We start from the raw sequence: 25,769 nt of genomic DNA, 5'->3' as shown, positions 1-25,769 counted from the left end.
TTGAAGCTATTTTTTTCTGCCCAATCTGGCCATATTGTTGTAGGTTTTAGGGCTTTTTAGGGTTTGTCTCTCCTTTTCACTTTTCACTTGTAATCAAAATCCTCTTTCATTCTCTTTCCTGCAGGAAGCATCCCCAGGGAAGCACCTCAGCTTCTGCTTTGCAGCTACCTTGGACTTGTCTCAGAAACACATATGTGTCCAAAGCAAAACCTTAATTTGGAAAAGATCTTTGACTTTCGATGTCCTGTGGAAAGGCATCTTCCTGTAAGATGTCTAAAATCTGTGATGCAGTAAAAGCTAATTAAAAGCAAAATTTCTCAACAGTTTAAGCAGTGAAGGTACATAAACAAAAGCCTCCTGAATGGTTAGCTGACCTCAAGGCCTGTGAAGAGCAGGATTTTGCTCCTGCCTTCACTACTGTCCTGCTGGTCATCCCAGGGGAAACTGGTGCACAAACAAATGCTTTTCCTACCTGTAAAATGGTCATAATGACACTGACCTTCTTTGTAAAAAGCTTTAAAAACTGGGGATGAAAAGCATTATATGAGAAGTATTATTATCGTTGCTTCTAGCAACCAGCAGCCTGCTTCCTGACAGCTGCAAGAGTAATTCTCGTGACAAAAATCCCAGCCCTAATTTCCTTTTCACCATTTTTCCTTGTGAAACTCTAGCTTTTGCTTCTTCTTCCAGTAGTAAGTGCCAGGTATGTACTTCCATGAGGCAGTGTCTGGTAGGGTCATTCTGCCTTCTGCTGCTGGAGGGACAGGAAGGCTGTAAGGATCCTGGACTGGTCTTTTGATCCTGTGCTGCTCCAAAGATATTCTTGACCTGCTCTAACAGATCATAAACTGTTTCTAATGTAGTCTAAATGTCTACCAGTAACTAAAAGGTAAATTGAAGGTCAGAACTATAAGCAATGAACAACGTTATGATCATTTTACTTCCACCAAAGATCAAAACCTGCTTTTGTGCAGGCTTACTTTATACAACCTGTCATTTCCTTTTGAGAAGTGACGGGAGAAATGCTTGGCATGCTGACTGTAAAAGCAAAAGCTTTTTAAAAATATGGAGTTCATTCCAAGCTTGATGAAGGTATATTAATATGTGTTATGACAGGAGTTGTGTCAAATTCCAAAGTAAAATGAATAAAATCAAGATTACGCTCATATTGTAAGTCACGGGACTGCTCTGAAAATGTATTTCCTGCTAAAACAGTGCACAGCAGCAAGAGAAAAAAGACACTGAAGTTGTGAGAAGACACTGTCACATCTTCCGCTTTTACTGGTGATCTCGAATTTGCTAAAAAGTATTCTAATGAATTTTTCTGAAGTGGGCGAATGGTGTTACAGAGTGCTTTGCTTTGAATGGGAATGATGGGGGCCAGGGAGTAAAAGCAAAGGAAATATTCCTGTATTTCTTCGCTTCATGGTGCCCTGTGGCAGCGGGTAGGCTGATTCTGCAGAGGCACTTGCTTTCCCTACAGAAATAACATCAACATGATTTCTTTGGAATGCAAGAGCAGTGATATTTGCAACACTGTCTTCTGCATTTCCATTTCTGTGAGATTTTAATGAAGATACAAAATCCCAAATTTGGAAGTCATTTTTAAGTGAAGTTCAAGCCAGATCCCTCCTACTTTGAATTATGAACTGAAACTGAACCAAAGAGTAAAATATATCTTATAACAAAAATATCAAACCGGTTTCTGTCCTTTGGTTTGCACATAATTGAAAGTGTCTTGTACTCTGCCATAGGGTTTTTCCTTTTAGGCTGGTATCTGTTTGAACAGAAATGGTACCTAAGGGTTTCTGTTTGTTAATCTTATAAAGTCAGGGGGGTTTTAATATATGCATGTATATATATTCACTCATACGTTTAGACAGTCATATGCATACAGGTAATATTCATGTGTTCTTGGAAAATTCTTCTAGATTGCCTCTCTCTCCCATTTCTCTTCCCATAGAAGAGACAGAAATATTTGACTTCCAGATCCTGGTTTGGGTGTTTGTTTTTTTTTTTTTGGTTTTTGTTTTGTTTTGTTTTTTGTTTTTTTTTTTTACATAACATGTAAAAATACTCCAGTAAACAATGACCCAAACACTTATATGTTCTATCTGTCTACTTAGCACAAGTGAGGAGTGAAGTGTGAATGTGACTTCAAAATACAACTTTCAGTGTATATTAGATCATTAGACATTGAAATGCCTTTGGCGGAGCAGAAGGTGTTTATGCCTGCTGTCACGAATGCATAAGAAAAGGCACTGTGGGCTCATCTATTCTGAAAACAACCATTTTATGAAATGACTAAAAAATTTATCCGTCTTTGTGTGTGGCTGGCATTGCACTTAAGTTGTTTAACCTGGCGTAATGAGTCTGTTTCAGCATTTCACTGAAAGATGGAACTTTTGTGGGAGATTGTTTCCAGCATTATTTTTTACTGATAAGACTGTCTGGATAAGCTTGTAATCCTGAGGATGTTAAGAAAAAATAATTTAAAGTGAAAAGAAATATAAAATACATAAATATTAAACCCCAACATGTTCATCATCTATTCCTCCTTTATTTTTTTATATTTTTATTTTTCCCTGCCTTTGAGATGGAATGGATTTACTTTTTGGGGTTTCTTTTCTTGGAAAATTCACTTAGAATGTTTCAGTGATCATTTTTGCTTCTTTTCACTAATTTTTTCTAGCTTATTTGCTCTTAACTCCGTGGAGAGCACATTCAAAATCAATTTAAGTCTGTTTGGAATGATGACTAAATCCCACAGTATTTCCTCAGGAGTTAGTAAGTTTATCTTGGCCCTTAGTAGTCACAAGTGTTTTTTTTTCCCGGGTCATTTCTCTTCAGACCTTCAAAAGGCACAAAAAAGAACTATGCATTCTTAAACCACTGAGCTATACACCAATATCTTGTTACTACATCAAATTCATGTACATGGCTGCCACATGGCTGTGGGTTATATTGATTTTTTTGTGTCACTAAAGTTTTTTGCTTGCCATGTAGGTTTGCATACCCCATGCACAGCTCACAGTGGGCTGTGTCAGGTGCTTATTTGCAATCCCAATCCCCCCACACGCACATACACGCCTCCCCCCAAAAAGTAGCTCAGTGTCAGAAATCTTGAGATGCGTCATTGGGGAAGGCAGAATAATATGGTAGAGGGATGAAATAAATAATAGCAAAGAGGTATTTTAGACAAATAATGTGAAAGTCAACATTGTAGAAAGGAAAACATTAGGCAGGCATGTGTTCCTATGTCTGGGTGAAGTGACCTTGTGTGTGGCCTCTTTATTATCTTTTCGGTAAGAGATGTGTGTCTCAGTAGTCCACATTCTATTGCTAATGTGTATCTTAATTTTCTTTCTGGAAAGATCTGAAATAACTAAGTAATCTAGTGAAAACCTTAAAACATTATTGTTTTGGAAATCTATATGCATTTGGTTTTCCCTAATGTTGATATTAAAAATGAAAATGCTATGGATACTGTACATCCTATATTATTGACAATTTTGATTCTTTTTCATACATTTGAGGTTTATTTTATTTTGTTCTTTTTTTAAAATGCATGTATAGAAACCATTTCAACTTTTAATGTTAGACACACGATTTATGTAAGTTCATCCTATCCTGTGCTTTGAAAAAAAATGTGCATTGCATAAAAACTGGTCCAGAAAATGGATTTTAAACACATATATATACTTGAAGATTGTCATTAAGGCTTTAGAAAATACGCAAATATATGCACTTTGTTGAAGAAAGAGCACATTGACATCTTTAACAAAATATTAGTTGGAGTTTGTTTTACTGCTTGGCTCACTTTGACTTCAAAAAAAAGCTATTAGTAACATGTCTGATTTGCCTAATTGCCTCAAAACCCAAAATAAGATTAGAATACAAAAGCCTTCTTTTCATTATTGATGTTTGCTTAATTATTCCATTAAAAAATATTACAAAATAGTTTTCATATCTACAAGAATAAACCTTCATGGTTCCTTAAATCCTCAGGCATATATCTGTTAAAACCTCTCGCTGGTTACTTCATATAAGAAGGTGTGTGGGAGCAAGTTTCACTATGAAACTATATTATTATGCCATGTAGTAATACACATTGAAAGTCATTTATTTATAATCACTTTTTCAAAATAACTTTTCTTTTTTCTACACTGCATTCCCATTAAAGACCACTCTCTCCATATTGTTCTTGCACAGTACACTTCAACCATTAATCCAATATAAGAAGATGCATTAAAAAATTAATTACTTCACAATTTGAAGTTTCATTTGTTCAGAAAGATTGAACAGTGCCTTATAATTAACAAAGTACGTGAGTATTGTTTTTATAAATACTAATTTATTTAATAAAAATACAAAAATATAAATATACATATATAAAAATATCATGATGAATCAACACAGAGATATTCTTTAACTCAATAAATATGGCAGCAATATTAATATTTTTTAAAGTATATTTTTGAGAATATGTTACGATGCAGGTGCACAAGGTCCCAGGTAGTAGGAAAGGTAATGCAAAGCAGTTGAAAAAAAAATCACGTTTCCATCTCATTATTAAAGGCACAAAAAGCCTTTTATTGTCTTTTCATTGTCAAAAAAACCCTTTCATCAGAGGTTCCTAGGCAAAGGTGATGAATTATAGATTTTTTTAAAATCTAAATCATTCATATTCATTCACGTTGACTTACTGATTAAGCAAACCCTTACTAAGACAACACCTATTTTTTTGTAAATTTTTTATTCCCAAGTGAGAGTAGGTCACTTTATCTAGTAACATAGACATGAATTCCACTAACACTGACCAGGTCACAGATTACTTTTTCAGTCTCTATCACTGTCTTCTCCACCATACATATCTGCTAGTTTTTTAAATCGAGGGCCCCAGTCGCTGAGGTAATCATAGTCTTGGTTGCCCTCTGTAGTAAGTGATTCCAGGGAGCTGAGTGAATTTGCTATGGAATCATTTCCTTCATAAGCGTATGTTGCTAGTGAATCATAAGGAGGGGCAGCTGGGTCTAAATCATTTTCCTTTAACCTTCTGTGAATAAAATCTTGGACATCAATGTTTTCCCAAAGAGGTACAGTCCGTCTTATCTGAAATATAGTTTCTGGGATAACGTCTCTTCTCATCTTGCTTTCTTCCCTTGCTTCTGGATTTCTCAGTGTGCCAATGTCAAAAGCTTGGGTGTCTTCTTCCCCACCTCCTTCATCATTGTAGGTAACAATGTTGTCCCGAACATCATCCTTTGAGATGATCAAGGGTTCTTTCTTCCTCTGTCTCTTGAGGGCTGTAAACAAGACAACTAATACTGAAAGGAAACAAAAGATGATTGAAGAAATTAGAAGTTAGAAATTGAAAAAATAAGCAAAATATTTTGCAATAACTGTTGAACAGGAAAAGGTTTAGGCTGGAATGGGATTTTATTGGGAAAAATAGGGATAAAATCTATCTCCAAGTTGAAGTTGATAGGGAAAAAATGATTTTATAGCAGTCAAAACCTTATGTTTCTTAAAACTATGGGAGCAATTATTAAAATATCTATTTGAAATAAATGTATGCTTAAGATGAAGTTGAAAAGCAGATGATGTCTTAAAATATATCATCCTACTAGGGTTTGACTTTGATTTTGGCTTTGTGAAGTACCACCTTCCTGGCAGTCACTAAGGGTGATTTCATCAAGTGTAGTTGAATCTCCTTGCCAAAAGTAATTCACATTCTTGAAAGCTAGTAATTTAGGTATTCCTAAGTGCCAAGTCACTTTTGAAAACAGGATCTACTTGTCCTTCTGACGTATAAGAACCTGAAGACCTTCAGCTATCAATATTATTGACAAAACTATTTTTGGCTTCAATGACTGCAAGAATTGAAATCCAGCCTTTGATACTAAATATTTCTTTTTTAAAACATGATCCCCCTAGTTTAAGAAATATTAGTTGAATAATTCTTCCTTCTGGAGAGGTAAGGATTGACACAGAAGTGAACTTCTACAGAGGGAGATTAAATACTGAAGTTTAGGTTTGTAAATGCATGCTGGTGCCTAAATGCTACTGGTTTCAGTAGGAATTCAATGCTTGAATACATTGAAAAATCTGTCCGTAGCCCCAGCAGCTGGAGTAAATAGGAGAAGCCAACAAGATCGTCTGCAAATGAGACACAGCAGTGTTGAGCACTTTTGCTGAGCCTTAGGAGCAAAGTTTTTATTCTGATTGACATGAGTACTGTTGAATAAAAGGGAAGATTGGACATGCTGCGGGAAGGGAGGGGGTATTTGAGATCTTCCACATGCTATGGCACAATCCTGTGAATGTAAAAGCTCACCTGTTTTACTTGCAGGTTTTGTATCTGTATAGGAGCCATTCTTTTCAAGTTTTCTTGATGCTAGACAAATAACAGCCCACTTACATATGTTGCTTCATATACAACAGTAGGCTAGATCACTGAAAGATTAAGAAGTGTCTTTCACAGCCAGGTACTTAAATATGTCTTTCCTACTTCAGACATGTTGACACTAGTCTACTATTCTAACATCCTACATCTTGTTGAACAACTAAATAAGGTGCTAATAATCACACCGGCAGTAGACTAACAATTTTGTTTAGATGCTCTTGACTCTCATGCTACTCTGCCTTCAGCTGTATCTGTACTAGAGTACAAATAGGACTGTAAGGACTAAGTACAGTAGGGTCTGTTCAAAGAGACATGAAGTGGTCACACTTGTTTTGCACAAGGCACAGCACTGGTCCCTGAGCCTGTTCTCAGTTTCATGTGCTATCATGGTCCTAAGGCACACTTTGATTTTTGTTTTCAGTTCAATATTTCTGTGCTGAAGCATTGCAGCCCATCAGAATGATGTCTTCCTAGTGAGTGAGTAAGACTATGTGTTTCATGGTACACATTTCATGGTCTATGTTGAGACATGAAAGGCGGCTCTGAAGACTAGGAGCCTGCTGACATGGCGTTAAGAACTATGCAAGGTGTAGAGCCAGATCTGGCAGAATCTGAAATATAATTGCCTGCTGGAAATAGTACCTTTCAAGTTCTGCTGCTCAGACTATGCCTGGACAACATCCAGTATGTTTAATCAGTTTGTCAGACATAAGTAGCCTTGCTTCCCTATGCTCAGCAATACAGGTACAGTTCCTACACATTGCCTTTCTCCTACCAACCTCTGTGGTCCTCTGATTCAGTCAACTGATCGGAGCTAGCACTGCTAGAGCCGGAGCCGACACGCTTCAGCGATCGCAAGGTTCAGAAGAGATTAGGAAAATCCGAGAGGACAGCGCAGAGACATCGCGATTCCCGACATCTCCCGATCCCCGAAGCCCCAGCAGCCCTTGCGAGAGAGCGGCTGACGTGGCAGGGGGCGTTCCCGCGGTAACGGCGACCGCACCCCTGCCCCTTGCCTTGAAAGAGCCTCTGAGAGGACAGCGACCGGTCGCTGCCCACCAGGCGCAGGGAGGAACAAGCAGGTCGTGTTGCGGACTCTGTTGCTGGTGTCTCAGACTGCTGACCAATACGGTCGCCTCCAGAAGGAGAGCTTGCAGTAAGGAGACTGTAGCAACTCAGACAGAGACCCCGTCCCAAACCGTGGCTGTTCAGGTCTCTGGCTGCAGGGAGTGCCAGAGCCTGCTGCTGCCGAGGGAGGGAGGCCAGCATTCCACCTGCGTGAGGTGTGAGCAGGTAGAAGATCTGCTTAGCTTGGTGGCAGAACTTAAGGAGGAGGTCGAGATGCTGAGGACCATCAGGGAGTGTGAAAGGGAGATCGACTGGTGGAGTAACTCCCTGGCGTGCCAGCAGGAACGGTTCCAGGGAGATACCCCCCAAAAGGGGATGGACCCCCTGTCCTCTCAGACAGAGGGGGATGACCCGAGACAGCCCCTGCCCTGTAGCTGTCGCGCAGAGGTAGGGGACCAAAAAGATGATGAGGGCTGGAAGTGAGTTCCAGTTCGGCGTCGTGGGCAACCCTCCTCCCTTCCTGCCCTGCTTCCCCAGGTGCCCCTCAGTAATAGGTTTGAGGCCCTGGATCTTGATGGAGAGGTAAGTGAGGATGTGGTGCAAGGCCAGACTACAAGGTCACATAGGAAAAGGCGGTCGACTTCGCACCTCAAGACTGCCTCTGATAAGAAAGAAAGAAAGGTCATTGTTGTAGGGGATTCCCTTCTGAGAGGAACAGAGGGCCCGATATGCAGAGTTGACCCTCGTCATAGGGAAGTGTGTAGTCTGCCTGGAGCCCGGATCAGGGATATCACCAAGGCACTCCCCAGCCTGGTGCACCCGACAGACTACTACGCGCTGCTGGTCTTCCAGACAGGTGGGGGGGAAGCTGCTTCCCGCAGTCTGAGGGGGATGAAGAAAGACTACAGGGCCTTGGGGCGGATGGTGAAAGAGTCTGGGGCTCAAGTGATCTTCTCCTCACTCCTTCCATCTTTCAGTGATGACGTGGGACTGAATGGGAAAATTCAATCCGTAAACAATTGGCTACGAGACTGGTGCTTTAGGCAGGGCTTTGGATTCTTCGATAACGGTTGGTTTTATAAGGCTCCAGTGCGGATAATGGCACATGGGAAAGGTTTATCTCACAGAGGCAAAAGGATGCTGGGGCATGAATTAGCAGGGCTCATTTGGAGAGCTTTAAACTAGATTCAAAGGGGGATGGGGTTGTAGCTGGGCTTGCCCCAGTGGGGCAGCACTCTAGAATTGATGAAGACTGGGAGGCCTCCTATAATCCTAGGGTGAAATTGGTGAGCTCAGCTCGCGCCCTGAAATGCCTGTACCCCAATGCGTGCAGCATGGGAAATAAGCAGGAGGAGTTGGAGACCTGTGTTAAGTCAGGAGATTATGATCTGGTGGCAATTACAGAGACGTGGTGGGACAGCTCACATGACTGGAATATACTCATGGAGGGCTATGTCCTTTTCAGGAAAGACAGGCCAGCCAGGCGGGGTGGTGGGGTTGCTCTTTATGTGCGAGAGCAGCTACAATGTACTGAGTTCTGTCCAGGGACAGAGGACGAGCGAGTTGAGAGTCTGTGGGTGAGAATTAAGGAGCAGGCTGGCAGAGGCGATACTGTTGTGGGTGTCTGTTACAGGCCACCAGATCAGGGTGAGGAAGTTGACGAGGCCTTCTACAGGCAGCTGAGAGCGGCCTCACAGTCACAGGCCGTGGTCATTGTGGGGGATTATTAACTTCCCTGATGTTTGCTGGAAGGACTACTCAGCAACCCAGCCACAGTCAAGGAGGTTCCTCCAGTGTATGGATGATAACTTCCTCATGCAAATGGTGGATGAGCCAACCAGGAGAGAAGCGCTGCTGGATCTCATCCTCACTAACAAGGAGGGTCTGGTCGAAGCAGTAAAGGTTGAGTGCTGCCTTGGTTGCAGCGACCATGAGATGGTGGAATTCAGGATCTTGTGTGGTAGGGCCGGTACAATAGCAAGTAGAATTGCAACCCTGGACTTTAGCAGGGCAAACTTTGGCCTTTTCAAGCAATTGCTAGGGGAAATCCCATGTGCAAGGCTGCTTGAAGGTAAAGGGGCCCAAGATAGTTGGTTGACATTCAAGAATTGCTTATTCCGAGCTCAAGATCAGAGCATCCCGACATGTAGGAAGTCAAGGAAGAGGGCCAGGAGACCTGCGTGGCTAAATAGGGAACTGCTGGGTATGCTCAAGTGGAAGAGCAGAGTTTACAGGTCATGGAAGGAGGGGCTGGCCACTCGGGAGGAATATAAGGCTGCTGCTAGAGGATGTAAGAAGGCAGCTAGGATGGCTAAGGCCTCCTTAGAATTAAATCTGGCGAGAGGGGTCAAGGATAACAGAAAGAGCTTTTTCAAATACATAGCTGATAAAACTAACACCAGAGGCAAGGTTGGCCCACTGGTGAACGGGATGGATGCCCTGGTGACAGAAGATACAGAGATGGCAGAGTTATTGAATGCCTTCTTTGTCTCTGTCTACTCTGCCGGAGGCAGTCCTGAAGAGCCCTGTACTCCTGAGGCCTCAGATGAAGTCAGGTCTCTGGAGCAGTTTGCCTTAGTCAATGAGGAATGGGTTAGGGACCAGTTGAGCAATCTGGACATCCATAAATCCATGGGTCCAGATGGGATGCACCCGCGGGTGCTGAGGGAACTGGCAGAAGTCATTGCTAGACCACTCTCCATCATCTTTGCCAAGTCTTGGGAAACGGGAGAGGTGCCTGAGGACTGGAGGAAAGCAAATGTCACTCCAGTCTTCAAAAAGGGCAAGAAGGAGGACCCGGGTAACTATAGACCGGTCAGCCTCACTTCCATCCCTGGGAAAGTGATGGAACACCTTATCCTTGGTGCCATCTTAAGGCATGTCAAGGATAAGAGGGTTATGAGGGGCAGTCAACATGGCTTTACCAAGGGGAAGTCATGCTTGACCAACCTCATAGCCTTTTATGAGGAAATAACATTGTGGATGGATGATGGCAGAGCGGTGGATGTAGTCTACCTTGACTTCAGCAAAGCGTTTGACACAGTTTCCCACAGCATCCTCACAGCTAAATTGAAGGAAGTGTGGTCTGAATGATCAGGTAGTGAGGTGGACTGTGAACTGGCTGAAGGAGAGAAGCCAGAGAGTTGTAGTCTATGGGGCGGAGTCTAGTTGGAGGCCTGTATCTAGTGGAGTGCCTCAAGGGTCAGTACTGGGACCAGTATTACTTAATATATTCATCAATGATTTAGATGAGGGAATTGAGTGTACTGTCAGCAAGTTTGCTGATGACACTAAGCTGGGAGGAGTGGCTGACACGCCAGAAGGCTGTGCTGCCATCCAGCGGGACCTGGACAGGCTGGAGAGTTGGGCAGGGAATAACTTGATGAAACATAACAAGGGAAAGTGTAGAGTCCTGCATCTGGACAGGAACAACCCCAGGTTCCAGTATAGGTTGGGGAACAACCTGTTAGAGAGTAGTGTAGGGGAGAGGGACCTGAGGGTCCTAGTGGACGGCAGGATGACCATGAGCCAACACTGTGCCCTTGTGGCCAAGAAGGCCAATGGCATCCTGGGGTGTATTAGAAGGGGGGTGGTCAGTAGGTCAAGAGAGGTCCTCCTTCCCCTCTACTCTGCCCTGGTGAGACCGCATCTGGAATATTGTGTCCAGTTCTGGGCCCCTCAGTTCAAGAAGGACAGGGACCTGCTGGAGAGAGTCCAGCGCAGGGCAACTAAGATGATTAAGGGAGTGGAGCATCTCCCTTATGAGGAAAGGCTGAGGGAGCTTGGTCTCCACAGTTTGGAGAAGAGGAGACTGAGGGGTGACCTTATTAGTGTATATAAATATATAAAGGGGGAGTGTCACGAGGATGGAGCCAGGCTCTTCTCAGTGGCAAACAATGATAGGACAAGGGATAATGGGTACAAACTGGAACACAAGAGGTTCCACTTAAACTTGAGAAGAAACTTCTTCTCAGTGAGGGTGACGGAACACTGGAACAGGCTGCCCAGGGGGGTTGTGGAGTCTCCGTCTCTGGAGACATTCAAAACCCACCTGGACACATTCCTGTGTTACCTTATCTAGGTGTTCCTGCTCTGGCAGGGGGATTGGACTAGATGATCTTTTGAGGTCCCTTCCAATCTCTAGCATACTGTGATACTGTGATACTGTAATATTTACCAAAGGCAGTTTGAATCCAATCTAAAAGCTGAAAAAAAGTGATCGCCTCTAGAATTATATGAACAGTCACCTGTAATCTTGTCACTGCACCTGTGGCAATCTGTTTTTGCTAGGATAGGTGGAAAGGGAAGGAGATTTTCCACAGGTTTTGACTGGAATGTTAAGATGATGGAATTTTTAAAGAGGCACTTCTCTTGTAAGCAAAACATGCAAGTTGCAGGTTTTATGTTCATACACCAGGTTATGAGCTAGCATTTATTCTAGTTTCTTCATATCATAGAATCATAGAATAGTTAGGGTTGGAAAGGACCTTAAGATCATCTAGTTCCAACACCCCTGCCATGGGCAGGGACACTTCACAAGCAAAACATGCAAGTTGCAGGTTTTATGTTCATACACCAGGTTATGAGCTAGCATTTATTCTAGTTTCTTCATATCATAGAATCATAGAATAGTTAGGGTTGGAAAGGACCTTAAGATCATCTAGTTCCAACACCCCTGCCATGGGCAGGGACACTTCACACTAACCGCATGCTACCTTATGTCTCCAAACATACATCTGACTTCTGTGCTTAAACTTTATTTAATCAGCTGCTCTCTCTACCACTTGCAAGCAATTGAAGATTTCACTTCTATACTTTTGAGCTATTTCCTGAGTATAAAAATTACAAATAATTAATGATTAAATAGCTAGTATAATTGATATTTTTTTAATCACTGAGAAACTTGTCACTCAGCTACAGGAGTTTGATTTTAAAGTCCTGTGTCTAAATTAAGATCTGTTTATAATGTAAAACATTACTCAAATAAGCATACTCTAAAACTGACCCTAGATTTTCAAATTTATTTCATGACATTAATATTCTCATTATTTTTGCACATTCTTCTGAATAGTAATGATGACAAATGGTCCATAGTAGCTCCCTCTCCCCTCTTCCAGCTTCTTTGCCATTTTAGGAAGCAGTTGAAAAAATATTGTTCTGCAGGGTCATGTGAGCAAGAAGTTAAAGAATATCAGGGATCTAGGACTGACCAGACCTTTTCTTAATCAATTAAACATCTTGTCACGGTACTTACCTAGAAGGATAATGATGCAGAGGAGAATGGCAACCAGTGCCCCTGTGCTGAGTCCAGCAGGGAAGAGCAAAGCCTCAGCATTGCAGGACTGCATGTTCCCCCGGCTGTCACAGGCACACACTCGAATGGTCAGTGTGCCAGTGCTGCTCTGGATTGGGTAGTCATTGTCAAATATTATGATTGGCAGGAGATAGGTACTCATCTTACTACGGCTGTATCCATTTCTTCTAGTCATAATTCCTGCTGTGTTATCTAGAACATAAAAGCAGAAATCAGTAAATGTTGCTAGATGAAGTGTTAGGTGATGTTAGGGCTGGGGCAAGGAGGAGGATGGTACGGGTGAGCAGTTACCTTTGTTGTCTACAATGGAGAAGTTTGGATGAACAGCAAATTCTGGCACCAACTCAAAGAAGAATCTGTGTCCTCGAGGGGGCTCATCTTTGTCAACTGCACTCACAGTTTGTATTAGCTATAAAGAAAACAATATTTCATGCTATTTTAGAAATTTAGCGTTTGAAATAAGATCTCTGCTTTTCATGTCCAGTAAAAATCCAGTGAATCTCTGTCTGAAGACACAAGCTGATATCCTAAGCCAGATTTACCCCACTTAAACACAGCAGAGGTTACAGTAAGCAAATTGTTGGTTTATTGTTTAAACCCATAAAGGAGGATGAAAAAGGGACCAGTTTCACTGCAAGACAGTGCTGTACTTTGATTTTTACTCAGTATATTGCAGCGATACAGAAACAATTGCCCTTGTGAATAAGCCATAAACCTCCTGTGGCTTCATGTAGCAATGACACAGAGCAGTGTATAAACCAGTTGTTAAGTCTGTCTAATTCCCAGTCTACCTCATTTGTTCTTGGCAATAAATTAGAGTACTGCACTGGCAGGATGCTTGGTTCTCCTGAGGTAATAAAAAGAGATGCTGTACTCCCTCCTAAATTGAAACCTCTGGCTGTGGAGCGTTATAGCTGCCCTAACAAGGCCACTCAGCAGGGAACGAGTGATAATAATACCATCATAGGGTCAGAGTAGAGTAGACTAAAAAAAGAGGCTTCAGCAGTATTTCTGGATTACACAGGCTTTCCTGTTACATCAAAACATGTGTAGAGATGTGTGCTCATGTATATATAGACACACATACATGCTAGCAATTTGACTTAGTGAGGCTATGAAAAACAGCTTCAGAACTGAGAAGGGAAATATCTGGGAATAGCTGTGATTTGTGAAATGACTTGCAGCAGACAACACCATACCAGGTTGCATGTAGTAACTCCAGTGAGACATATAAATGACTGCTATGTCCTTTGCACTCCCTAGTGGGTATTGCACTGGAGAGTGACTGCACTCCACCTTGACTTACAAGGACATGTTTGCATTCAATCACAATATGACAAAGGTTGGTGGCGTAAGGATGGGAATAAGCTTCAGCTGAGGATGCTGCAACTCAATACAGCTAATGTCCTATGACACCTAAATTTTAAGGCATAAAGATCTCAGCAGACGTGTTTCTTTCAAAGCCATGTGAAAGTCAATGCCTGTCTTGAGTTTTTGAGTGTTTCCTGCATGTAGGGTGCCTTGAAATCGCACAGACATCAAAGCTACTTGTTATCAAAGACTTCAAGCCTTGTTTTCCTGATATTTCCGGGGAAAGTGCAGCATGGTTTCTTCAAGAAACACAATAATTGACAAGTAATACAGTTTTTAAGCTCTTCAGCAATCAAGTAAAGAATGGCTTTTCCTTATGTACTTTCTCTGAGCATCAGCTTGAGTGGGACTTGAAGATGCAGTTAAATTTTGGAGGGTGTCCAGCATCTCTCAGGATGAAACTCTGTATTAGAGAAACATAGTTACAGGGCTACCAAAAATATGGAAGTGTTTTTTCTTACTGTTTTGTTCAGAACATTGCTGTTGCTAATCCTATACTGCACAACGAGTATTTGGCCCTCTTTTTTTCTAGTTAATTTTAGAATACTTTTATTAAAGCTAATAATATCAAGTTGTTATAAAAAAAAAATGAGACATATTAAGGACTTGAAGGGCAATTTGTGAATATCAGCCATGTACAAGAAGATGTGACTATACTGAAGGCAGGGTGATGCAGTTTTTCTAAATATGATTAGAATAATATCTACATATGAAGGGCTCTTCATTTTTCCAAGCATTTGAGGATTGTTGCTCTTTAGATTTATTTTACGTATTTTAAATTTTTGTTTCCCAAGATTAGCCAAATCCCTGTTTATGGCAAAGTAGACTTTTCAGTATATGTGACATTTTCTCCAATGTCCCATTGCATTTGTCTTTGCTGTAATCTGCCTCTGAGAGTAGCAATACAGAGAGCAAGACCAGGATGATGCTTGATTTTGGTTTTGAATTGTTTAATGCAAAAATTTAATATCACTACCAAAAAAAAAAGTCGGGACTAAAATACCAAATTGAAATGAGAAAATTTTTCTCTCATGTTTTTACACATTTGAAAAAAACAGAAAAATTTTTAAAGTATCGGAGAGGTAAAACGAGTGACAATGTTTGAGCAATTACTTGCTGAAAAACTCAAGGAGAAAACATCCTGATATCATAGTTACCAGAAACAACAGTTGTGTATCTTAGGGCTTTTTGAGATGTAATCAGTGGGATGTTTGTAGGATCTGTATCTGATTCCCTTTATGTGCTACTCACATGGAGGAGAATTATAGCAGGCATAAACAAAATCTAATTACATTGAAAATTTACTGAAGAAGAAGGAAAGAAACAACCAAAAAACAAAATCCCCAAACTTATTACCTGCTCTAACTATTGGCTGCATAAATTGAGAGCCAGCTGTTCTTCCACAAGGAAAGATGGGAGAATAGAAGAGCAATAAGAAAATGATTGCAGGTGAATTTTTCCAAATGGTGAATAGGTAAAAGGAAATTAGAAATGTTGTCTAATTAAGGATTTTTTTTTTTCCACTTATACAGCTGTAAATTAAAAAGAATGATGTTAAGGATAACCACTGGAGAAATGAAAGAGATGTGGCTATTCTTAAGTATTACAGTTATATGAAAAAAAGAAATAATACAGTTTAATGTACTTTTTGTACTTTCATGTTGGAAATATATTCTTCAATCTTGAATCAGTTATGGACATTGAGTTACGATCCCTTTTCACCAGTTCAGAGAAATATCTCTGACACTGTAAACTTTATAAGAGAACAGTTACTTCAAGAAATTGCCTTTTACTCAAATATGTTTAAAGAATATCAGGCTTAGAGAAGATTAAAAAAAAAAATCCCACTTTTTATTATTTCTTCCCTAGTTTCCCATGTGAATGAACACAATTTGGGAAATGTAATATTATTGTCATTATTTTGAGGGTTGTGCACTTCACATGTGCAGTAACAGTCTCTTAGTTGAGTAGATCTTATTGAGAAAGTTCAAGTTTTTAGGGATCATTTGTTTTTGAGGGTACTGAAAATTTAAACTTAGGTATTTACATAGAGTTTTCTCTTTTGCACTCAGGACAAACTGGTTGTAACAGCTGTACAATGTAAAATGAGTTGCAAATGAAGAATTACTCCCACTGGAAAAATTTCTTGAAGAATTTCATTCATGATCAAGCCAGAGATTCTGTTAAGGGGGATGGACCTATTTTCCACTGGCATAATTTTGTCAAATACGGAAATAGTTTAATTATATACTGGTTTGGGGGTGTGCGAGTGATGTCTGTTTTCTAGCTTTTGGTTGGTTGGTTGGTTTTTCTCCTGTGTACTGTATTTTTAAGGCCATGACTTACACCACAGACAAAATTGTGATTGTAGCTTATGTTCAGGCTATGTTTTAGCTATTCATACTCATCTTTGAAAAAATTATTGGGGATGACTAAATTGCCCAGTAACAGATTCCTTACGCATATCTGGTACATCCCTAGACGAAGCCTGCTCTCCAGTATTCTTCAAGCTGTTTTAAAGATAGAAAGGGAGTAAAAGTTAGGTGGGGGCATTCTGAAATAACAATGGTCCCTGTGCACTTCAGAGCATGCCCTTACTGTTTCTGAGGCTGCATTTGTGGACAAAGAGAATTGCACAAGCAGGAGGCTTGGGTTGGGCTCAGCCTTGGGACTGCCTCTAAAAGGAATACAGGAAACACTGAAGTAAACCTTAAGCTATTAGTGTATCTTTTAACAATGTAGTCGTCAGCATCAGCTAGCCACTTCTAAGATGGGCTTTTCAGGCTGTGCTAGCTTGGCATGTCATGTGAATAAACTGCAGTTGCACATTGGATCCAGGGTACACAATTTAAAAATGCAGCAACATGCTTCAGACAGATTCTTGAAAGGGTCATTGGAGAAAGCTGAACAAGATGAGGTCTGTGGGTGGACAGATGTATTTTCTGATTGAAAATTCCTACTAATAAAACAAGATTTGAGACAAATACAATGTGTGTGTCACGTAATCTGCTGCTTCTTCTTTTTAAAACAGCAGCATATCAGTGGTTGCTGTCATATTTTTAAACTTTTTTTTTTTTTTTCAAAATTCCTTCTTTTAAAATTCACTATAAATAAGACAACGAGAAATAATGTCACTTTCATGGAAATTTAAAGATGGTCTGGTTTTGTAGACAATGCCTTTCTGAAGTTTTAAAAGAATGTAGTTGTTATAAGGCATGAAAATCAGATTTCCAGTCTCAGAGAAGTAAGACCGCTGGAGACATACGTTGTTAAGCTGCTGAATTTTGTTGTTTCTTGAACATGATTATAGACATGCAGAGAAGTAGACCTTCAATCCACTTGAATCAGTTGGGCTTTTGTTCTTGTTATAGTATGCTCTTAGTTAAACCTAGATATTTTACAACAGAGAAATTCTCAAATGTCATTTATCTACTTTCAGCTGCTTCTGAGATAAAACTTAGTATCACTAGGCACTGGAAAGAAGAATATTTGGGATATTTTGCTGTTTGGTTTTGTCTGACACTTTTTTCAGAAGTAATATAAGAGAGGGCAGAACAAATCTTGGATCTCACAGCACTGGCTTTGTCATTTTTGAAATTTATGTAACTTACTTTGTGCTACAAATATATCTCAAGGAGTCCTAAAAGACCTCACTGCTTTGTCTGCAATAAACTGTGGAAAAAACATATTGTGAGAGAGACTGTGCTTTTGCATTGGAACATAGTGTGGAAATGTAGTAGTGTGGAAATGCTTTGAGGGAATGGTTAAAGAGCAAATTTGTGTTTATCCTAACTTTTTTTGCTCTTAACTCTTTTCCTGCCTTTTGATCTGTTAGGGCAATCTCTCACTAATCTTGAATATATTAACACAGCACAGCGCAAGTGGGTGGGATAAAGATTTTTGTAGAATTTGAAGTAGCTACATTACTGTATGAGTAAAGTAATAATACAGTTCAAGTGTCCCCTCGTAGAAGTGTTTCAAAATCAATCCAGCTGCCAGTGGATGCCCATATTGTCATTTTGTGGCTTGAGTAATCACACATGTTAAGGCACAATTTTAGCATATACAACTGTATAGTGCTAACTGCAGAAAACAGTCTCCATCACACCTGTGTAAGCTTGAATAAACCTTTGATCTTGATGCTTTATGTCTTAAGAAATGTTCTAAAATGTCTGCCACTTAATAAAGCTTCATGTTTGGTAATGCAAAACAGTTTGGTTTTCAAGTCTTGGCTCTGTTCCACAAATATGTTGGCAGTGCTGAAGCAGAACTGAATGCTTAACCAGAAGTTGGAAGATTCTCCCTTGAACTCCAGCTCTTACTTCAAAAGACAGACATTGTTAGCATGGGTCTCTCACTAAATGAAGCCAAGAAATGTCTACGTAGAGAAAGCAGCTACAATGGAGCAACAACTCATAACTGATAATTAGCAAAGGCCATGTGAAAAATGTGATCTCCTTCTGCTCCATCTGAAAAAAAAAGAGGGGATATGAAGACTAATGAAAAGAAAAATCTGCAAGCTTTCTGAGGAGAAAGCAAACTCTTTCCCTGTTCTGATGTCTGAGAGCCCTTGTATGGCAGGAAAATATAGTGTCAGAGCAAAAGAAGTGACACAGGTTATTTTCTTAAATATTATTACTGACAGGTGTTGAAATTAGCTAGATTTTTACTAGCAATTTGTTCAGTTAAATCAGTCTCCTTTTCAAGCAAATCTTCCCAGTTTCCATGGAGAGGACTCATCCTCTAATCCAGCAAAAAAGACCCAATTAATTCCCTGACAAGAGCATGAGAGAACTTATATCAGAGCCTTCCCCACAACAGTCCCTGGGGTTCTAGCACGCCATCAAAGGATTAGGGATTTCTAAACTGTTTGAAAGGAAGGCTGCAACATGCTTCTCTTTAGCCTGTGTATTCGCCATGACTTGCATGGTGACAAATCTGTTCCAGCCTAATGAATGTAGTTATTTATGCACCTCTAGTGGTAATGTTTCTCACCTGTCATAACACTGTTGTTTGGAGACAAAAGAGTAGCAGAGAAGAGGAGAGAACTCAGAGTGTTTTCTTTCCTCTGACCCTCCTAAAGCTACCTGAAAAACAACAAATACAGCCTCTACTATCCGCTGATGTTGAGAATGAGTAATGCCACTTTACAGCAGAGAGCAATATTTGCTCATTTTGACTGATTACTGATGCACCTGAGATTTAGAGAGTGGTGTGATCAATAGGTGGGCCTGATTTAAAAAAAAAACAAATTTGAAAAATTAGCTAAATACATTTATCTTTTCAGTCTGGTTTTCCTGCTATGGGCACCAGAGGAAGAAGCACTGCTATGACATGTGAAGAAACAATAATGATTCTAATAAGACAGCTGCTTTAGGTAACTGTTAAAATAAGGAGGAGCAGTAATAAATGGACATGGCATGATTCTATATCTTTATTGTATTCTAAAGGGACTGCTAAACATGAGTGATATGGGCAGTCTGGAACTTATCATCCTTGGCCAAAATAATCAAGTTTGTATGTCTATATTCATCACTACTTTTAGACACCAAAATAAAAGTAGTTTTACATACAAAAGGTAATTTATTTTCTGAAATACTAAGTCAACTATATCTTAATGTCCAGATTGAACTCAGATGCCTGTCTTAAAGAATCCAATTGTTAAGAGATAGAACAGTCAGGATGTCTCATTCTTCAGCTACATATTGTGCACTCTCTTTGTAGTATTTTTGTGATTTTTTTTCAATTAAAGAAAATAATTCCTGAAATTACATTAGTATACTAGATATAAAGGAGTTCTGAACATCAATATGACTAGCTAATGGGCCTCTGTCACCTCTGTTGTTAGGAAAGCACCGAATTTATCAGAAAGGTAAATGAAATTTTATACATTAATAGATGTTTCATCAAGTATGCTAAACTAGATGGAAACTGAGTTAAGGAAACTGACAAGCAGTATACCTGGATTAAACTTGGTTTAAATATATGACAAAACCTCTGTTTGCTGGTTGATAAAATGACACATGATTAATTTCAATGAAATTTTCATTTGTAAGCTTTGGAGCCTTTCTTTCTGTTGTGCAATTAAAGTACATAGCTCAACTTTTTATCAGTTATTATACTGAAATTTTAAGATTTATTTGTCTGAATTTATCTTGTTCAAAGAGATTTTTTTTTTTTTTTTCCAGGTAGAATTTAGTTGATATGTCAGCTGTTTGAAATTAACGGCTAGAATTATCTGAATGTATTCCACCTGGAAAAACAGCTTATAAATCATAAAACAAAACTATGAGGGTACAATAAATGGAATTTTAGGAAAATCTTTCTCTTTCTATAAGGCTTGAACTGTATTCTTATGTGACAATTTATGTCACTGGTTAAGACACCATAAATCCCAGTTATTTTGAAAAGTGTTCTTTGTTAATTTTTCAGATAATTCTTTCTACTGTTTTAATTCATCACTGCCTTTGATATGCATATCCTCTCTCTCCTGACTCTATTTATGTCATTTGCATAAAAATTCGTAAGACTTTGTTGAAAAATCGTTAAAAGAATGGTCAAGTACCTCTCCAAAGCCAAGTGATTTCACTCAAAATATCCTCTGTCTTTCTAACCTACTTACCTAAATACCAGTATTAGGTGCAATGAAAAAAAAATAAGTAGAATTGAATGCAACTCCAACAATCCACTTTATCCTCTATTTCTCCCTATTTTGGTCTCTCTCTCTTTTTTTTTTTTTTTTTCTTTTTTTTTTTTTTAAGTTAAAACTTTGGTAAAACATCATTTGAATTGCAACTGGAAAATGTCATTTTCTTGCTCTGTCTAGAGTTCTGCAAGACTTGAAATTCCAAACTCATTTCAGACACCATCTATGCTACTTTTAGTGCAGTTTCCTGACTACGTTGAATACAACACTGGACAGCAACCAAAGTAAATGATGAGCATGCTTCCTGATGGGTATCCATATGCACCAGCCCTGTAAAGCTTTTGAGTGTTGTATGGTCACTATGCTATAAGGATAAACAAAATATCCTATATTCTGAGCCGTTCCATATGCTTTCAGTGACGTCAGTTGGATGATGTCAACGCAAAAACAATGATGCACAAAGACAGACCTAAGATGAGTTTAGGGCACCACCCTGGCCTTTCTCCACTACAGTAGGAATCCACTTTGATTTGTGCTAGCAAAAATAATGATCTCAAGACTTTCTTTCTGCTCAAAAATGCATCAATCGTGAGTCTATGGACTTCGGCCCATGCTTGGAAGACAACCTTGAGGTACCCAATCTGCTGTTAAATCCATTTCTTTGGTAAATGCAGAATTAAAAATCAGCAAAACTTACATCCTTCTTCACAGGATTTAAAGCTGAAAGGCTGACTGGCTTTAGCATAAATAAGTGTTTGTTGTAATGGCAATAATAGTAAAAGACTTATGTAATATCCTGGCTCTTTGTTCTGTTGATCTGTCTCCTTTCTCAGTTCAAAATTATCACTTTAATTTCTCTACAATACTTGTTATTGGTTTTTTAAATTATGCTGAGATAGATAGTTTAGAAAGGGATATACATGAACTTTGACCAAATTCAACCCAATTCCAAACTGAAGTTAAACTTACAATGGAAAGAGTTACATTATTTTTCATTTTCGTAAAATATAAAAGTTTATTTTTCACATCTTTACTGAAGCATAATAAAAGATATTCCTGCTTTGTGTACTTGAAGGTGTGGTTACATTAGCTAAGGTTTTGAATAAAAATCTAGAAATAAATGTAATTATCAAACAGTATAAGGGTTTTTGTAGCATTATGCATAAATATTTCTGAAAAAATATTCTTTGATATTAGGAATGAAAAAACCCTTAAAGTACAATTTTTAATTACATGCTATGTTATTATACTAGGGTAAAATACTGCATCTTTTATCTCGTACTTTTTTGAATCAACTGGTAGTTTGTGTAGAAGGTAGAGAATAAAGGGGCTGGGTTGGTTTGCAGTTGTTTGAATTAAGATATGTTGAAATCTTCATGATGGTATTCCAGGAGAGTTTCATTACAAGTTCTTCAGTAACGTAAGTATTTGTTTACCTGTCCTGCTTTCGCATTTTCACAAACAAATGTTTCGTAGTATTTGGAAAATTCTGGTGCATGATCATTTATGTCTAAAATCCGGATGAAGACAGGTATCTGGCTACTTTGTTTAGGATTATCTGAAACAAGAAAATTATTTATATTACAATAGAAAGCTTTACAGTCTATGTCTATGAAAAGACCTGAAATTACCTAATAGATTTTTTCCAATAGACATTATAAATATTTTATTTTGATTATACTAACCCAATTATATTTCATGTTCTGCTGACATACATTCCATACGCATAAAAGTACTATTTATATTTGAAAAAAATATTCTATTTTAGTATACATATTTTGAAATAATATGAAGTATATAAATTGATTTATACTAAAAACAGGACACTGAGTTATTATTGACTTGTATTCCATACATCAGTACAGTAAATTATTCATTGCAATATGTTTCCTGATAGCAAGTTGTCAAGAACATTAACTTGAGTCAGTAAAGCAGTTAAACAGTGTCAGTCAACAACAACACACAAAAGACCTCAAAACCAGCAAACCAAATTTGTCCTTTCTAACCAAGATGTAAAAAAAAACCCAAACCGAAAAAAGGAGATTTGTAGATGTTATCATCCACTGGTTTTTATAACTTGATGCCCAGGAGCAAGCTCTCACTGGAGATGAATCTCACAGTACACACATCAAAAATGGAGACCATATTTGACCAAACAGTAAAAAAGTATTTATGAGGGTGAGTATCAGTAGTTCTGAAAACGGAGATATAATTAATCTCTCCATATTAGCTGAGTCCCTGACTGTTAAGCACATAAACTCCTGGAGAATCTATAGGGAGAATGAAGAAAGGAAGGAAGAGAAGTTCTCTAAAATCAGTGTTTCTTTTTCTCCTCTGATGACTGTTACCAGTTGGTGAGGAAAAAAAAAAAAAAAAAAAAAAAAAAAGAGACATCCAGTCTTTTAAAAGGGTCCAACTGAACAGTAAAGAATCCAGATTAAATACTCAGGGCCAGGGTTTGCTTCAGACTTGGAGGAGAAAGAATTTCCTCTGGTCCTCGCTTCAAATTAAGCCATTTTCTGAGGTAAAGCATAATTTCTCCCCCTGTTTAAAGTGCTAATTCTGAAAATGTGCTATATGTCTGTCATGGGCATCTTTTTTTCCAAGGATCTTTCCAAAGACTTACCTTAAGATAAAGTCAGAGCATCACTTTGAACCAAAATATTTGATGGGAATTCTCAGGAAACCAGTTATATACTAATATATACTGTACATGGTTTTGTTGAGCCCAAGAACTCCTAATTGTCCTTTCATAAATGGGCAAAGATAGTCCTAAAGTAGTAAAGTGAACTTTTAGATGTGCGTTTAAAGGTACTCTGTCTATTGATAATATCTTAATAAGAGCAGAATTAATGAAACAAGATATATCATAGAATTTGTCTTTCCTCAGTTCTACAGAGATAAATGATCTCCAACTTACTGATTTCAGTTGCTATGACAGTGATGTTGTGCCAGGGAGTTTCTTCCCGGTCAAGTGGCTTTGAGATGAATAAGGATCCATTTCCTGAATAGATGTTGAATACTCTGTCAAGGTCAGTGTGTCGATCCACAGAGTATCTGTCAAGATACCGTACAACTGAGCATCAGTATCTCCTGCTACAGTTTCTAGTTTAGCTCACAGCCACCTCTAAAGGTTTTTGAATTTTAACTGTGGTTAAGAACTGCAGTCCTTTATAATTAACCTAAGCTTTCTTACAGCTGCCTGAGGAATTTACAAATACTGAGAAAAAAAAAAATTTAAGACTAGTGGGTGGAATGAAAAGCAAACTATTTATGTTGGCGGTTTGTTAGATTCATATTTGAAATTGCATTTTAGCTTATAAAGTGAATACTGGGATAACAACTAAAAATTAACATTCTTAGGTAATATTTTTGCTAATTAATTGTTTCTGGGAGAAGTCAGTCATGAAAGGATACATATTAGAAATACAGTTAAGTATCAATTTATCATAAGATATTCTAAAGATGTCACAAGGACCATCAAAATCACCAGAAAAATATTTGGATTAGTTGTTGTTGAAGATAAAAGTTCTTAAAAATCTTATTTTATGACACTTGCTTTTTGCTTTGCTTTTTCCCAGCAAAGAAAAACTTGCTTTACAGGTGTGTTTTAATTAGTCTATTAGTTACTAGTCAGTATCAGGTTGAGATTTTATACATAGATTACTTAAAAATATTTTTTCTTCCTCTTGTCACATCTCCTACCTAAAACTGTATTGCTGCAGGACATAACTGACTTGTTCAGAAGTGCAGTAATCAGGTTTCATAGTCAGTAGCATGGTAAGTATATGAATTTCAGTTGTGTTTGTCATTGCGGATAATAATGGCAGGTGGCTAACAATTACAGCAATTTCAAAGCACTGAACTCTTACCTGTAATTGTTATGACTTTATTGCAAATATTTTTTATTTAATATAATGTGATAATTAAATAGTTAAACTGTGGAACATGGTAGACAATATTATGTCTAGGGCATTATGAAGATACAGAAGGCTGACTGCCCTCAACTAGCAACGAGTTTAGAAATAAACCACCATTTTGAGTACTTTACATACATTTGCCGCTGGAAACACGGTATAAAATCATAATCTTATGAAAATTTTGGTGGACGTACTAGAACAGGATGTGGGTTACATGCTAACCTCTCCTTGGTGACTATTGGCTAGCCTTCAGAAGCATACCCTGCACTGTTAACTGTGTTTGACTTCACAAGTTCCCATAGATATTTCTCAGTGTGACACTTTTCAGTAGCCCTTACGTGCTTAATCACTTGAGTGGCCCCCTGTTACATTGTGTTCTCATTATTCTTTGTGCCTGAGACTTGACCCACATCTAAACCATTTTATGTTATGTAATGGCTTACTTTATAGCGTTCTTTGTTATATCCGGATCTTGGGCTACAACTTGTCCAATAATGCTTCCTTCTTTAGCATCTTCATCTACCTCTATTAAATACCAGGGTCTGCTGAACACTGGAGGTTCATCTATGTCTTCCACAGAAATTTTGAGCAAAGCTGTGTCCTTGAATGGCCCTAGCTGAAGAAAACGAGGATCAGGATGCGTGTTGGTGGCTTCCACTCTTAAGGTGTATAACATCTTACTTTCAAAATCCAGATGCTGGGGAGCAAATAATAATAATTAAGAAAATTGAATCACTTTACAAGAAATTCTAGGTTTTTAATGCTGAATGAGAAGTATAGGTATTGTTAGGAACAAAAGCTCTAAAATTGAATGTATCTTGGTGAAGATGGAGTATATTAGGATGTATTCTAGCTATGAAAAAAGTGTGGAGTATTATAGAGCAGCAAGACAATTATGATCCCTCTGCCTACCACTTGTGCAGATTCCTTGAAAACCAGGAGAACCCATAGAAAACCAACCCACAGGAAAATAGACAAAAAGAAACAGGGACTTTGGACTCAGTATACAGTGGGAGTTGCTAAAGGTCATATTAGTCTCATGCC

At 38.7% G+C, this 25,769-nt stretch overlaps 1 protein-coding gene across 1 annotated transcript in view; it reads right to left on the bottom strand.

The window, feature by feature from the left end:
• Nucleotides 1–4,839: 4,839 nt before the first annotated feature.
• CDH9 (cadherin 9) overlaps nucleotides 4,840–25,769 on the bottom strand; it is a gene marked incomplete at both ends in the record, with an annotated part of 79,566 nt that continues 58,636 nt past the window's right edge. The window contains 6 exons of the mRNA XM_080611879.1: nucleotides 4,840–5,327; nucleotides 12,729–12,980; nucleotides 13,080–13,197; nucleotides 22,242–22,363; nucleotides 23,726–23,862; nucleotides 25,169–25,422. Coding sequence (XP_080468005.1) covers nucleotides 4,840–5,327; nucleotides 12,729–12,980; nucleotides 13,080–13,197; nucleotides 22,242–22,363; nucleotides 23,726–23,862; nucleotides 25,169–25,422 — 1,371 coding nt within the window. The remainder of the gene's footprint in view (nucleotides 5,328–12,728; nucleotides 12,981–13,079; nucleotides 13,198–22,241; nucleotides 22,364–23,725; nucleotides 23,863–25,168; nucleotides 25,423–25,769) is intronic.

This window comes from Psittacula echo (assembly GCF_963264785.1).
Source record: "Psittacula echo genome assembly, chromosome: 2".
Lineage (NCBI taxonomy): Eukaryota > Metazoa > Chordata > Aves > Psittaciformes > Psittacidae > Psittacula > Psittacula echo.
Note: the sequence above shows the minus strand (reverse complement) of the source record. Positions and strands in the feature narration are given on the sequence as shown.